The sequence below is a fragment of the Sciurus carolinensis genome, chromosome 7 (assembly GCF_902686445.1).
Source record: "Sciurus carolinensis chromosome 7, mSciCar1.2, whole genome shotgun sequence".
NCBI lineage: Eukaryota > Metazoa > Chordata > Mammalia > Rodentia > Sciuridae > Sciurus > Sciurus carolinensis.
The window spans coordinates 119641012-119655802 of NC_062219.1; the positions used below are offsets into that span (position 1 = coordinate 119641012).

The 14791-nt window shown below is 48.4% G+C and overlaps 1 protein-coding gene across 5 annotated transcripts in view; it reads right to left on the reverse strand.

Moving 5' to 3' along the window:
* Nucleotides 1–14791, reverse strand: part of Znf76 (zinc finger protein 76) — a 31902-nt gene continuing 17111 nt past the window's right edge. For 4 of the 5 annotated variants that reach the window (XM_047559568.1, XM_047559565.1, XM_047559567.1 and 1 more), the window contains 13 exons: nucleotides 13708–13876; nucleotides 10031–10111; nucleotides 9844–9921; nucleotides 8443–8642; nucleotides 5702–5818; nucleotides 5245–5320; nucleotides 4546–4671; nucleotides 4262–4441; nucleotides 3207–3440; nucleotides 2950–3113; nucleotides 2186–2350; nucleotides 1360–1473; nucleotides 1–837 (listed from right to left, as the gene is read on the reverse strand). In XM_047559568.1, the coding sequence (XP_047415524.1) occupies nucleotides 733–837; nucleotides 1360–1473; nucleotides 2186–2350; nucleotides 2950–3113; nucleotides 3207–3440; nucleotides 4262–4441; nucleotides 4546–4671; nucleotides 5245–5320; nucleotides 5702–5818; nucleotides 8443–8642; nucleotides 9844–9921; nucleotides 10031–10111; nucleotides 13708–13780 (1713 nt within the window). In that variant the 5' untranslated portion in view covers nucleotides 13781–13876 and the 3' untranslated portion in view covers nucleotides 1–732. Of the gene's footprint in view, nucleotides 838–1359; nucleotides 1474–2172; nucleotides 2351–2949; nucleotides 3114–3206; nucleotides 3441–4261; nucleotides 4442–4545; nucleotides 4672–5244; nucleotides 5321–5701; nucleotides 5819–8442; nucleotides 8643–9843; nucleotides 9922–10030; nucleotides 10112–13707; nucleotides 13877–14791 lie in introns of those variants that run through there. The other variant, XM_047559570.1, reaches the window with a different exon arrangement.

Sequence of the window (14791 nt, forward strand, 5' to 3'; positions counted from 1 at the left end):
TACGCATTCACCTGTTTGCCATCACCACCCAGAGCAGGGAAATATAATAATTATCAAAATAGAATTAAAAAAAAAAACACACACACACACAAAACAAAATAACCCCAATCCCCAGCAATCTATGTACAAGGCCACTCCCTGCCTCTCTGCCACTGAGAGGTTGGGGGGTTGCTGGGTGGTGGTAGCTGGGCACCTTTACTCCAGCCACAGGCCCCTGAGGAATTTATTCTGACTGTGGTGGCAGGAAGTCCCTAGTGCCAAGTGGTCAGGCATCTCTGCTGGCCTCTGGGGAGGTGGTTATTGCTGGGAGGGGCAGGGCTAGGCCTGCTCTGCCCCCACTGGGCTGAAGAGCTATTAGCTCTCTCCCCTGGTAGGCCATTACCAGTCACAGTAGAGGCCAGTCCCCACTGTAGCCCCAGTCTCCACCTGAGAAGGGTTATGGACTGAAGGCGGGAAGGGTATTCTCCAAAGGGAGAAGAGTGGGCACCAGGTTAGCCTGGTGATCAGCTTGTCCTTCTCAGCTCCTGAGGATGACATACTCCCAATTCCTGCTGCCTGGCCCTTCTTGTGTAGGGCCCCCATCCCCTTCAGGTAGACCATTTTCCTGCCGCTGTCTCACCCGAGACCTATGTGGCCACCTTCCATGTTTCAGTCACAGCTGGGGCCCTTGGAGGCAGAGCCGCCTGTGAAGCACAGCACCTCCTTCAGCACAGTGGGAGCCAGCCCTCGGGCTCAGCAACCACTCTCCGACACTGCTGTCTCCAGAGTCATGGCCCCTTGCTGCATGGCAGCAGTGGCCACGCTGATGGCCTCCTCCAAGGTCTGCTGCTCCTCCAGCTGTGGAGAAGGGGTACAGAAGGAAGGAGATTCTAGCATTAGTTATGTGGTCCAGTTCTTTGAATGCCCTCCATCTACCCAGGATCACATGTGAAGCTCTTAGTAGGGTCCCAATAACAGGAGATCCACTGTGAAGAGTTCGAATAGGCTAGGCATGGTTAGGGACCCTGGATGGCCCAGGGTCAGAGAGACTGGTTTGTCTGCAGAATGATGGAGAGAACCTTAGTGATCATCTACCTCAGCCTCCTTAAGTCCCAGGTGAAGAAACAGAGATGAAGGGCTTGAGCCATAGATGGACTGCGCTGGGAGTTATCCTGAAGGCTAGAAAGGGCTTTCCTATGCTGCTTCAGCCAAGAAAGAGCTTGTGACAGATGTGTGGATATAGGCAGAAAGGGATTTGTCCTCTGGAATGGGCTCCTTTTGAGCCTGATGCTCTTTTCTTCAAGATCCACACCGAATTCCTTTTCCCCCTTGTTCCTTTCTCTGGCCTAAGATCCCCTTTCCTCTCAGACTTCAACCCACCTGCACTGCAATGTGTGTTCCGTTGGCTGTGGCCAACAGCGCCACCTGTTGATGATGAAGGGATGCTACACTGGAGTTCTCAGCCACCACAGCCCCGGAGGTAATGATTGTGACCTGAAACACAGAAGATCTTCCACCCACCTGCAGTACCCTCCATCTCCCCGCTCCTAATAATAATAGCTCTACACAAGGTGGCCAGGAGCAACCCAGAAAGAAATGGATAAAACCATATGGGTCAAATTAATTAGCTTGAGGCTCTGAGATAAATGAGGTTGGGTTTTTCTCCCAATTTAGAGCCCAGCTGAATTCAGGATTTCAAATCATAGGACAAAGTTATAATGGACCCCAGAGAATTTAATCCCCTTAACTGAAAACGGACGTTGAAGTCCCTGGGAAAGTGACTTGCTTAAGGTGGCAAGGCAAATTTGGGGTAAACTGAGATTTACAAACTATCTCTTGACCCCACTGTGTGTGTGTACTATGAATTGAATCCAGAGGTACTTAACACTGAGATACACCCCCAACATTTTTTTTTGAGACAGGATCTCACTAAATTGTCCAGGCTGTCCTGAAACTTGTGAATCATCTTGCCTCAGCCTCTCGAGTGACTGGGATTACAGGCATGAACCATGATGTCCAACTCAGTAAAATGCTTTTAAAAGTATGAGCTGCTGATGGCTCAGAGGAGCTGTGAGGAAGGCCTTTTCTGGTGGGGAATCTTTGTCCTTTTGAAAAATATGTTTGGCTAGTTTGGCCTGTACTTTCATGCCCACCCCATGGAAAGGATAACAAAACAAGAAACCCTAAGCAAACCGCCTGGTCATACGGGCTGCGTCTGGGTGCCATCAGCGCTGACCATGGTGACTGTATGTGTGCCAGATGTGGCCAGGTCGTCATTGTGACTGGGGATGGTGAGGGTGGTGCTGCCGTGCTGGGTTACCACACTGATAGCACTCCCCAGGGCCTGCAGGTCTTCTGGGGACAGGCTGACCTGCCAAAAGGAGGGGAGAAGATGAGCTGGAGCACCAGAAGATTGTTGTCTGAAAGCCCCTCAGGAGGGTGTGTCTGTTTTCTCAGAAAAGCAAGCACAACAGGGCCAGGACAGCAGAGAGCTACACTAGGCTTGACTCGCCACTTCTATTACCACCACTTTGCCCCAGGCCCTGCTGGACGCATCAGGTCTTCACCTAATTTCATCCTCCTGACACCTCCAGAAAGCATAGGTGTACTGGGCAGGGAGAGTATGGACAAGGGCCAGGTTATACTGCTGGCCAGCAATGCTGGTGGGACTTCCAGGCTTCCAGAACCCTATACCGATGTGCCTCTTGTGAGAATGACATCCAAGGGTCTCATATGGACAATGAAGACCTATCAGCTTCCAAGAGGGAAGCTACTGTTTTCCAGAAGCTGAGACTGGGCTGGAAGCAAGAGGCTGGGCTACATGATTTGGGGTCCCCTCAGCTTTAACTCTTTAAAGTCCACAGAGCTAAAACAGGAATCTGGGTGGAAGTGGGGTTGTCAGAACTTCAGAGCTCCCCAGAGTTCCCAGAGACAAAGAAGTGGTCATTCTGGCCTACCCCACCCCTGTACCTGCTGGGCACCATCCTGAGTGATCAGAGCCACCTGGGGAGCCCCATCCTCTTCAGTCACCATGGCTACTTGGGCTGGGATGTCATCACCCTCTTCCTTCACTTCTGACAGGTAAGCAATGCGAGCTCGCTTGGGTGGTGGACTTTCCTCAGCTGCAGAGGCGGCTAGAAGAGGAGAGCCCAGGCTGCCTCCGGCCACCAGATGCAGCGAGGAGGCCTGGCCTGCTCCCACTCTTGCCCCCTGCCCACTCCCCTCACCTTCAAGCTGCTGTTGCTCATAGAGGGCCTGCTCGCTCTCCTCAGTGGCCTCCAGCTCGCCATGGGCACTGCGCTTGTGCATGGCCAGGGTGGAGGTCTGCCGGTAGGTCTTGCCACAAGTGCTGCAGGTGTAGGGCTTGCAGTGCGTGTGCACCACATGGTGTTTGTACAGGCTTGAGTACTCAGTGAAGCGCTTTCCACAGCCTGGCACCGTGCAAACGTATGGCTTCTCCCCTGGGGACACTGGGCTGTGAGGGGGGTGGGAACTGGGGCTGGCAAGGGGGAAACTAAAGGGACAGGGATGGGGGACAGGGTTGGTGAAGGAAGAGCCAGAGGGAAGGAGAGGGACTGAGACCTGAGACTCTGAACAAACAGAGCCGGGGAAGATGGCCAGTGGATGACACGGAGGACATGGGCATGGGATCTCTGAGCCCAGGTTCTGATTTAATGTAATTGGAGTACAGTGGAGAAAGGATGGGGATGGGCAGGACTGATGCTGGAGAAGGGGTGAGGGGCACCGAGGACTTTTGAGGCTGTGGGTGGAAGGTTTAAGAGTGGTGAACAAAAGATACAGGAGACAGGAATAGAGGCTGCAGTGTTAGACAAACATGCATAGCTGAGAGATGACACAGAAGGTTGGACAAGGGATGTGACACTGGGGAGGGCGAGGACACACAGGAGTCATATGCACAGTGGATGAGGCGAGGAGCTGAAGGGGACATCCCTGTTTCTTCCCCATCATTCCTGACCCTGGGGTCTTCTCAGGAGCTCAGCCAGAGCAGAAGAGTTTAGGGCAGGGATAGAGGAATGACTGGGAACTGAGGGACCTCACATAGAGCTGGCAATACCTGACAGGTTGGACCTAACTGGAAATGGAGGAACCACTTACTGCAAATGAAACACTGGCTCTGGGGATACCCACCCCCAGACCAGCCTGGAATGGCTGGCAGGGAAGGGCTTCAGGCTGGGAGCTGAGAGTGTGTTTCAGATCAGAAGCCTACAACAGAGGGAGGTGGGGCCTCCAGAGGGTGGTCCTCGCATGCCAGCTGGCCCACCTGTGTGGATGCGCACGTGATTCTTGTAGTTGGTGGCGCTGGTGAAGCCACGGCCACAGTGGGGCTCGGGGCAGGTGTAGGGCCGCTCGCCTGTGTGGGTGCGCACATGTACCTTGCGGATGTTAGACGTGGTGAAGGAGCGGCCACAGCCCTCAAAAGGGCACCGGAATGGGCGTTCACCTGTAAGGGGTGGCTCAGTAAGGGAGGCCATGTTGGAGCAAGAAGGGGATGGCACTGGGTGAACTGAGGCCCCCTTCCCCAGGGGTTGGCAGGGCCTTGCCTACCAGTGTGGGTACGGACGTGTTTCTGCAGGTCTCCTGAGGTCTTGAAGGCCTTGCTGCACAGCTCCTCTGGGCACTTGTACGGTTTCTCACCAGTATGGGTGCGAACGTGGCTCTTCAGACCATAGCCTGTCCAAGTGTGGTGGGCATAAGAGCACCAGCAGGACCTCATCTTCTACTGCTCGCCTCATTTAGGGGTGCCCTCCATCCTAGGTTGTGCTCTGGGAGGCTCCAAAAGCTCAGGCAGGTCTCTACCCTGTCCTGCCTGGGCAGGTAAGAGGGACTGGGAAAGCCCACTTTGCCCTCCTTCCCTCTCCAAGTGCAGCTGGAGTAATTCCAAAATGCAAGCATGAGAACTGAGAGAACCTGTGGCTAAAGGTCCTTGTTTCACAGAAGGGAAAATACAGACAGAGATGCCATGGCCCTCAGCACCCCACACCCGATGACTGTCAGAGCTGATGTGACAAGCAGGGTCTCTCCACCTAGGCCCCAGTCTCCTGCTGGCCTGGACCATGCTGCCTTTCACTTCTGTAGCAGGGTTTCCTTCGGAGGGAGCACCCTGCAGGTCAGAGCACTCTCAGAGTAGTTTCTCTGGACTGGCAGCCTGTGTTGGGCCTCCTTCAAGGAGGTCCCAAAGCTGATCTAGGATCCTCTGCCCTCAACTGGAAGCATCTACCTTCAGTCTCCATTCAGGTAGGTTACCTGTTGCAAAGGCCTTTCCACAGCTGGGGAAATCACACCTGTATGGACGGTCACCTGTATGAGCTCGTTCATGCACCTGTGAGGACAAAAAATTGCATAATTCAGGGCTGGGGAGATAGCTCAGTTGGTAAAGTGCTTGTCTTACAAGCACAGGGCCCTGGGTTCAATCCCCAGCACCACAAAAAAAAAAAAAAAAAAAAAAAAAAAATTGCGTAATTCAGAGGGACAGGAGCATGGGCTAGTCTCTCTGGTTCTCTTTAGGATCCGGGTTCTTCCCTCCTGTTCTGTACATGTGTATCATAACCTCCTGTGCTGACATTTCTGTATATGCATCTTTTCCCTTTAGCAGGTAATGTGCAAATTGAGGGCAGGGACCAGTTCCAAAAAAGCAGAAAGGCAGAATTTCAGTCCAGCAGGGAAGAAGGCAGAGCTGAAAATTGCCCACCAGCCATCTTACCTTTAAGTGATGTGCAGTGGTGTAGAGACGCCCACAGCCCTTGTAGCCACAGCGGAATGCTCTGTCTCCAACCTGCTGCCCTTTGCCATTATGGGGAGCCTGGCTGTCATGCAGAACCTGAGGAAAAATCTTAGGGTCCCTATATGGATTCTCTCCATTGAAGGAAGAGAAGGGGTAGTATACAGGGCCCAGGTGGCAGCCTATGACCAATAAACATGGTAAAACTGTCAGGGGCCTCTGGGTCAGAGGACGTACCCAGACAGATAGGGAACAGACATTCAGGCACACTGCAAGAGAAGCAATGATGGCATATGGAGTCACACTTATCTCTGATGGACAGAGGGGACACTGTCATAGCAGCTGTGATAGCTACTGAAGAAGGAATATCTCCTAGCCAATTAGGTAAGGAGGGGAGCAGGCTGTTTGGATGGCCATACTTGAGATAGGCTGAGTGCCGGGAACCTCCCTTTTAACCACACACACCTAGGAGGCTGCAATTATTGATATGTCCATCAATCATATCAGGGGCCCCTTCCTCCTGGTGGGAAACTGCACAGAAAAAGCATGAGCATGGGGGCTTGCTGTGTAGATGAAATCACCCAGGTTCACCTGGCAGGGCAAGGGGCCCAGAGTGAAGTGGCTACAACCACAAGTGCTCTAAGAGAGGGGGCAGAAATTTCAGCCCTAACTACAGCACCCAAGCAACTGACAAATTCTTGTTTCATTTCCTCTCCTGGGGACACTGCTAGAGTCACCTGTCTGACATCAGTCTCAGGTCACAGAGAGTCCTTACTGTTCTTTTGTTTTCCTAGACAGGGTCCTAGTGGGACTGTCCCTTACTCTTCCCTTTAGGGGTGCTACAAAATCACACTCTGGTCTTTCCAGGAGAGCCAGGCACAGAACTCTGGAAGTCATAGTGAGTAGAGGACCGAAGGGTGAGGCCAAATTCATAGTGAGATCTGTCTAACTGGGCTCAGGTCAGAGGGTCAAGCAGCTGACAGTTTCATGGAGACTTAAGCAGCTTAAGCACCCACATGAACACTCAGATTTCACTCCATGTCATACCAGCTCCCTGGGCAATTGAGGGTATCAAGTATTGTCAGAGCTGAAAGTGACCCCTAAGATCATCTGGTTCCATATCATGGTATTAGAGAGGAATAAGCTAAGGCCTGGGAGGGGAGTGACTCACCTGAGGTTGGAGTAGGTGGTGGCAGAGCAAGTATATATCTCAGGGCTCATGATCTAAATGAAGCCCAATTCTTTATCCATCAGCAGTCAGTCTCATATTTGGTTTCTAAAATATAGCCTGGGAACAGGGGTGGAAGTGGGCAATAGCCCACAGTGGTCTACTACAAAGTTTTGTGACTTTTTAAAGAATTTTTAAAAATATTTTTTTGGTTGTAGTTGGACACAACTACACCTTTATTTTACTTATTTATATGTGGTGCTGAGGATGGAACCCAGTGCCTCACATGTGCTAGGTGACTGCTCTACCACTGAATCACAACCCCAGCCCCTTTTTTTCCTAATTGGATTGAACCCAGGGGCATTTAACCTCTGAGTCACATCCCCAGCTCTTTTAATTTTTTATTTAGAGACAGGGTTTCACTAAGTTACTTAGGGCCTCACCAAGTTGCTGAGGCTGGCTTTGAACTTGTGATTCTCCTGCCTCGGTCTCCTAAACCACTGGGATTACAGGTGTGCAGCACCACACCCAGCTTGTGTTTCATTTTGAAGTAATATGAAGATATCCTCTTTTCCTTTACCACACAGCCAATTTCACTGCATAAAAACAACTTCTCTCCAGGGCTGGGGAGATAGCTCAATCAGTAGAGTGCTTGCCTTGCAAGCACAAGGCCCTGGGTTCGATCCCCAGCACCGCAAAAACAAAAACAAACAAACAAAAAAAAACAATTTGTCCCCAATCTTTGGGTAAGTCTGGCATTTCAGGAAACTGCCACAACCACTCTGAGGTTCTGCAGTTCAGTCAGGGAGAGATCGCTCCAATCTGGAAAGCTCACAGATCTCGGTGTTTCTGTTCTCCCAATGGGCAGCAGCACAGTTTCAGCAGAGAATGCTCAAAATGACTGGTATTTGAAGGGAAAGAGTCTATTTTCCCCTTTTTTCAGAGCTTGAGATCAAACCCAGGACCTTGCACGCGCTAGGCAAGTGCTCTGCCTCTGAGCTATACCTTCAGCTCTGAGCCAGGAGTCTTCTTTTCAACTGAGTTACTGTGTGGGCCTTAGGTTCCAAGAATCTCAGCTGTTCTGTTGCATATGCCCTGGTCATTGCCCTACCATGCTTATTTTCCCAATGACTAAATGAGATGCAGAGAAGAAATAAATATAAGAGTTTTTGACTTCAGTGGACATAAAAACTAATAAAAGACATTGGCAGGGCTTTCCCAAAAAAGTACAGAGGATTATTACAACAGTCAAAGAGAAGCTGGGCCTAACTTTCCACCACACAATGCCACTATTTCTTATAGCAGCCTTCTCTCTGCAGAGACAGCATGAACAAGGGTAAAGGTAACCAAATGTAGCAGCCGCAGCCCAGCTGTGTTGCATGCCCTAGACAGGGGGAGCTTGGGTAGAGGGGCAAAGTGAGTAGCCAGGTGGTGTTCAAGCACAGAGCTGCTCCTATCCTCTAGAGAGGTGAAGTTCTTGCAGGGCCAAGAAGTAATGGGCAGGTAAAGCCCTACTGTTTTAAGTGATGAACAGTGTTAGGCTCTGTGTGCTCACCTTGCTTGCATACTGCTCCAGGGCTACCACAGTGTCTGTGCTAAAGCTCTCATCATCTTCTGCTGCCAGGTCTTCCAAGCCCACCTCTGTCTGCACAGCCAGGATGGTGCTGTCTGATGGCACGGCCACAGGGTGGTGAATGTAGGCTGTGGAGCCATCTTCCAGCTGCACAGCTTCCAGGGCACTGGGGTCATAGCCCTCTGCAAGCAACACATGATGAGCCCTGCTGTCACACAGGGGAGAAGACAGCTGGGATTCTGGCTTTAACTTAAATGAGAGGTACATACTCCAAGGAGAGTTTCAGCGTCAAGTTTCTCTTGGCCCTCACCCTGGTAATTCCCTCTAGCTAGTGGGAATTCCTTCTGGGGCTGTCCTTCCTAAGGACAAGGTCTCTATGGTACACCAATCGGGAACTCACTAGCTCCTCAAGGACCTTAAAGGGGACCACCATCATCTTGGCCTAGATGACCACAGGGCCTCCTGATCAGGTCTAGTTCCTTCCAGGCAGCATGGCATCCATAGGAATCTTTATAGGACACAAAGGTGATCCTGTCACCTAACTGCCTAACAGTTCAAATGCTTCCCACAGGTCTTAGGACAAAGACCAAGACCCAAAACCTGATGCAACCAGTGCATGCTCTACCTTTCTCATTCTGATTTCCTCTTAACTCTCCTCTCTCCCTCAGCTACCAGAAGTTCCTAAAATGTGCCATTCTTTCTCCCTCCCCACCAGCTCCATGCCTACACATGCTGTTCCTCTGTCTGGAGTACTGGATGTTCCCTGCTATCCCTCTTCCCAAATCCATTCATCCTCCAGCTCTTAGTTCCAGCATCACTTCCTTAGAGAAGCCCTCCCAGTTTGTAATGATCAGTTCATCAGTGATGGCTCATATTTCACTTCTCTTTCCCCACTAGACTGTGGGTGAGCATGGACTGTGTCTAACTTGGTTCTCCCTTGTATGCTTTATGCTTAGCACAATGACTGGCATGTAGTCATTGCCCAAGAAGCTATTTGTAGATGGACCAAATCATTTTTTAGGACCTTAGGATCTCTATTCTTAAATATTGGTTAAGCTTCTTTTTCCTGGCTATGGATGATGTCCTTAGGTCCTATTTAAAGCCTTAATACTTTGTAGCTGTGCTGGAACCAAAGTCACCATCAAGGCCCACATACTGACTCCCAAAGCTCAGCCTCCTGATGGCAGAGGCAGCTGCTCCCATTGTATATACCAGGGAAGGGGCAAGGTTGCTAACAAAGGTGAGCATATATGTGCCTTGGGGTCAATAGCACCTGTGTCTATATTCTAATCTCCAAAATGTGCCACTCTATCCCCCCGCTCCAACTTCTGCCAGTTCTGTGTCCATTCTTTTCCCTGCCAGTTGTGATGCCCATAAACCCACCTTTGGGTGTGCGGTGTATGTAGGCCACACTGCCATCTTCCAGTTGCACAGGCTGTCCATCCTCAAAGGAGAGAGATTCTGTAATGAGAGCAATGCCAGCCTTTCTCTGGAGCTTGGAGTCACAGAGGGGTCCTTAATTGGGGCTGCCATCCCTCCACAAGGCAGGGGTGTGTTGGTGTGCCCTCACCTTTCTGTACCGTCACTTGGTGAATGTATGCGGTGGTCCCATCCTCGAGCTGGATCACTTGCCCTTCAAGCAGCTTCTCTCCTATGGAGGTAGAAATGGAGAGAAATGGGCCAGGCCTGAAGAGGACTAAGAGATACCTGTTTTTAGAAGAGGTCATTTGAGACTCTGGGCATGAGCCTATAGCACAGATATGTTCGCCATATTCCCTTGCTCCCGAACTCCCTAGGCCTGGGCCTTGAGGCATTGAGAGTGAAGACATCCTGTCATTCAGGAACCTTGCGTCTCCCAGCAGATCCCTTCCTGTCACTCACAGAGGAGAAACTTCCTATATTATTCCACCCATGCCCAGCAAAGTGGGGACTTACAACCGAATAGAAGTTGCTGAGATTGAACTAAATGGAGAACAAAGGAAATCCAGGAAGGACCCAAATGGTAAAAACTCAGATACAGCTCAAACTAATAAATCAAAATATATTCTTTTATCTCACATTGTGGTAATGTGCCAAGACCTGGAGTCTCTGATGAGACATCAGTATAGCACAGTGGTTAAAAGCAATAGGTTCTGGAACCAGGCTAAGCCTCCTGAGTGTGAATTCCAGGTATACTTTTCATAAGCTATGTGGCCTGGGGCAGTTTTTTAATCTTTGTGTCTCAGTTTCCTTTTCTTAAGAATTGCATTTTCCTGGGGGCTGAGGATGTAGCTCAGTGGTAGAGCACCTGCCTAGCATGCACATGGTCCTGGGTTCAATCCCCAGCACTGTAAAATAAAACAAAACAAAAATTCTCTCTTCCTCATATGGTTGCTGTGAGGGGTAAGTGTGGTAAATGGGAATGTGCCCCATATGTGATCAGTCCTCTGCAAATTTTAGCCCTTACTGTAACAAGTCCAATGTGTATTTTAAATGAAATGGAAAGTAAAGCAACAGAGAGCTGAGTGTGACTATAATGCTATTACTTGTTCATCTATGTCTTACCCCATTGCTATTGTTGAATCATGTTTCCTTAATCTGTGATATTTTCATTTCAATTTCTAATAAAAATTGACTCACATAAGGCAATACAACAAGCACTACAAAAATTAAGATTGCAGATTTCCTAAGATATTACCCTTCCTTTATCTTACTGGAAAGCACTTCTAAAAGGCTCTTGGAATTAGAATTAGATGCCCCCACCCCCATGTCCAGTGAGTCTGAGAAAGGGAGAAGGAAGAAAGGAAGTAAGAAAGGGAAGAAAGAAAGGGAGATTGAAGAGTTAATTATAAGTGATTTATTTGTCCCTTCCTTCAGAAGTTTCAGGTTTTGGAATTTGATTCTTAAGAGGTAGGAAAAGAACCAAGATGTCTACTTCTGGTCCAGCTTTCTGCTGACATCTCCCCTTCATTAACCCAAACTTGTCTCCAGACTGAGTCTTATTGGGGTCAGTAACTAACAGTCCTATAACCTGACCAGAGGCAGGTGAGATGAAGACAGAGGTGAGAAGCAGGAAAGGCAACTGAGATAAGGGGGACCTACTTGCTCCCATCCCACCATGAGAGCAGAAGACCATCCTTGTTCCCCAGTGTTTCTATCCTGGAAAGAACACTAGTACTTGGCGTTCTGAAAGCACTAGCAGAGCTACTGCCAGCAGAATAGGGACAGCTTTGAGGCAGGAAACAAGATGTTGGGAGAGTTGTTTGAGGAAAATTTTTAACGGACAATTTCTTTCAACAACCAGAGACTACAACAGGGAGAAGTGGGTCAGAAGAACTACCTCACAAAGGGTCTTGTGTCCCACTATAGAGGGGTGACCACATATCCCCACTGACTCAGAATAGTCCCAAAGAATTTATTAATAGCACATTCTTCTATTCCCAAAAGTTTTAGGTTTGAGTGATCATCCTAATTAAAGGTAAGTCTCATGCAATTTTAGCATTCTCCTGGGCTCACACAGCACCCCTGCTGACAGAGATGAAAGTGCCTCTGTCAAAAGCATCCGGGAGCTCATCAGAGCTCATCAGTGGGGATGCGATGATTTGTGTGCATGTGCTTGGGTGCACTGTACATGCAAACACTGCAGCGCTATGGAGGAGGCGAGAACAGTGCCAGGAAGAGTGAGGAGCGGCAGACAGGCGAGGGAGGCAAGGAGATTCATATGCAAGAAGGAACGATGTGTCACTTGCTTCTAACTCATTAATTTGACCATTAATTCTCAGTAGAAGATTGAGGCCTGGGAACTAATTAGGTCCAAAGAGTAAAGAAAGTTCCACCTATAGATTCTAATTTCTTCCATCCCATCCCACTGAGACTGCATCCCATCCCACTGAGAGTTGGGACTTGTGGTGGGAAGTCAGAGGGTTTCAGGCTTCAAAGTATCTATAGAAATTCTACCCTCAAGAGAATGAAGCCAGTAAGAATGAACACATCAGAGTCAGCTCTTGACAAGAACCCTTTCCAGTAGGCACCTCCTCAACAATGTCATATGGAAAGAACTTACGAATGAGATTAAGGGGTGTCTTTAATCATTATCAGGGAACAGACAAGGTGATGAAATGAAGGAGGACAATATTGCAATAATAACGTAGTCATGAGAACAGTGATGTTCATCAAACCCAGAATAGGTCAAATAAAGAATAGAAATAAGGCAGTGTTTGCCCAGTGTAGTCCAAGGAGTGTATGACCTTAACCCTAACCTGGCACACTTGCAAATGCTGGCAAGAAAGGAGGATGTCCCTGCTTGTAGGCCCTTCCCTCAACAGCACTCTCTTCTGACTCCACACCTACCTTAACTTGAAGTTCCTTGAAAGTGAGGGTAGGGTTGGCAGATAAAATACACTATTTGCTGGTAAATCTGAATTTCAGATAAATGACAAATTGTCTTTAGTACAGATTGAGCATCTCTAATCCAAAAATCCAAAATCTGAAGTGCTCCAAAATCTGAATGGATTTCAGAACAGGGATGCTCAATGGATAAAGTCTTATGCAAACATTCCAAAATCCAAAAATCTCTAAATCTGAAATACATCTGATCTCAAGTGTTTTGGATAAGGGATATCCAACCAGTACTTAGTGTTATCATTTTATTATTTTTTAGCATTTAATCTTTTGTTTATACACATTACCTCATACACTATTTGGGACCTGCCTCTACTACAAAAGTATTTGCTGTTCATCTGCAATTCAAATTTAACTGTGCGCCCTATATTTTTATTTCTGGTACCTGCTAGACCAGGCATAAGCTCTCGGCTTAGTGTCCCCCTCTGAATCTAGAGAAGTAGCTTGTACAGGTAGATGCCCAGGAGATAGTCTGAGTGCTTAAACTTGATGCAATTAAGATGATGAGTTGCCTCTAGACAACACTGAGAAATTGGACAAGGAATATTTGAAAAGTAGGAAGTCATAACCAGGGCTGTGTTCATTCATTCCAGAAATATTTATGAACTACTGGCACCACATAAGAAAGTCTACTCTTTGAGAGGTCTTGGCTCCTATAGCTGGGGCAGTATGGTTTCCTAGCTTGTGTAGGTAGCATTTTATTTTAAAGAGACCCTCACTCATTAAGTATCACAGACTCTCCTGCAGAGCAAGTGGTGGCGGAGAACATGGGTGAGCAAGCAGGAGGGTAGAGTGGTGATTCTGAGAAGGGGATACTCCTTTCTAGAGGCTGAGGGACAGGACTCTGAGGTCCTGGGAAACACTCACCTTTGACAGCTTGCTGGATATAGGCTGTCGTCCCATCACTGAGAGTCACCGTCTGTAGCCCCAGGCTCTCCATGGCAAACTGCTGCTCATGCACTCAGACATGAAGTTGGCTTCTGGCCACCACCAAGAGCCACAGGTGAGGTCAGAGATTTCCTTCTGGGTCACAAATCTGAGAAAACAAACAGTGTCACGTAAAAAGTTGCACAGCTTTCTTCTGGCATAAGGAGTTAATCAGGCCAGACAAGAAGATAGAAACGAGTTCTTCAAAGTAGAAAATTATGTTGGTTTTTTTATGAAAAGGGTTCAAAATATACACATCTACGAATTCTAAAAGGTGAGCACAGACGAGAAGTATGTCAGTCATATTGGTTGTAACTAAGAATTCATGATCAAACCCTAGTTTTAAATTTGCTGCCCTCATGAGGGAGCCTGGTAAGGCAGGCAGTCAACCTCACTTTTGCTGGTTCTCAGTGACCTCCAACCCATCCACTGGCACTGTGAACCAACCTCAGGGAATATCCCATGGGGAATACAGATAGAACAAGTGCTTAACAGAACTTACAATGTACCCCAATATCCCAGAACTGTTCTTTCTCTAGTGCCCCCATCCCAAGGGTGGTACCTCCATCTACCCAGCAGTGGGGTTCATCCTTGAATTACCCTTTTCCTTCAAAAGTCCTATTTCAAACAAGTATCATCTCTCACCTCTCAACTGTCAGATTATGTCCTCAAACTTCTCCCTGTTTGCAATTCATTTTCCAACATGCTATCAGAGTGATCTTAAAAATAATACAAACCTAAATATCCCATTTCTGATTCAAACCCTTTGATAGTTGCCTATCACCCTTAGAAATTCACTTTGTAGACATGGCTAGGTAATGTCATAGAGAATTCTGTAGCCCTGGGTACCACCTCTTCCTAACATATACCTGGGCTCATCTCCTTTGGCACTTAACTGACTTTTAACATCTGTTGCCTACATAGGATTCTAGGCTCTAGTCTGGTTTCTGGTTCACAGTGGCTTCTCCAGCACCTTGTGCTGTGGGTTCTCCACAGATCCTCTTGGAGTGATCCCCAGGTCCTC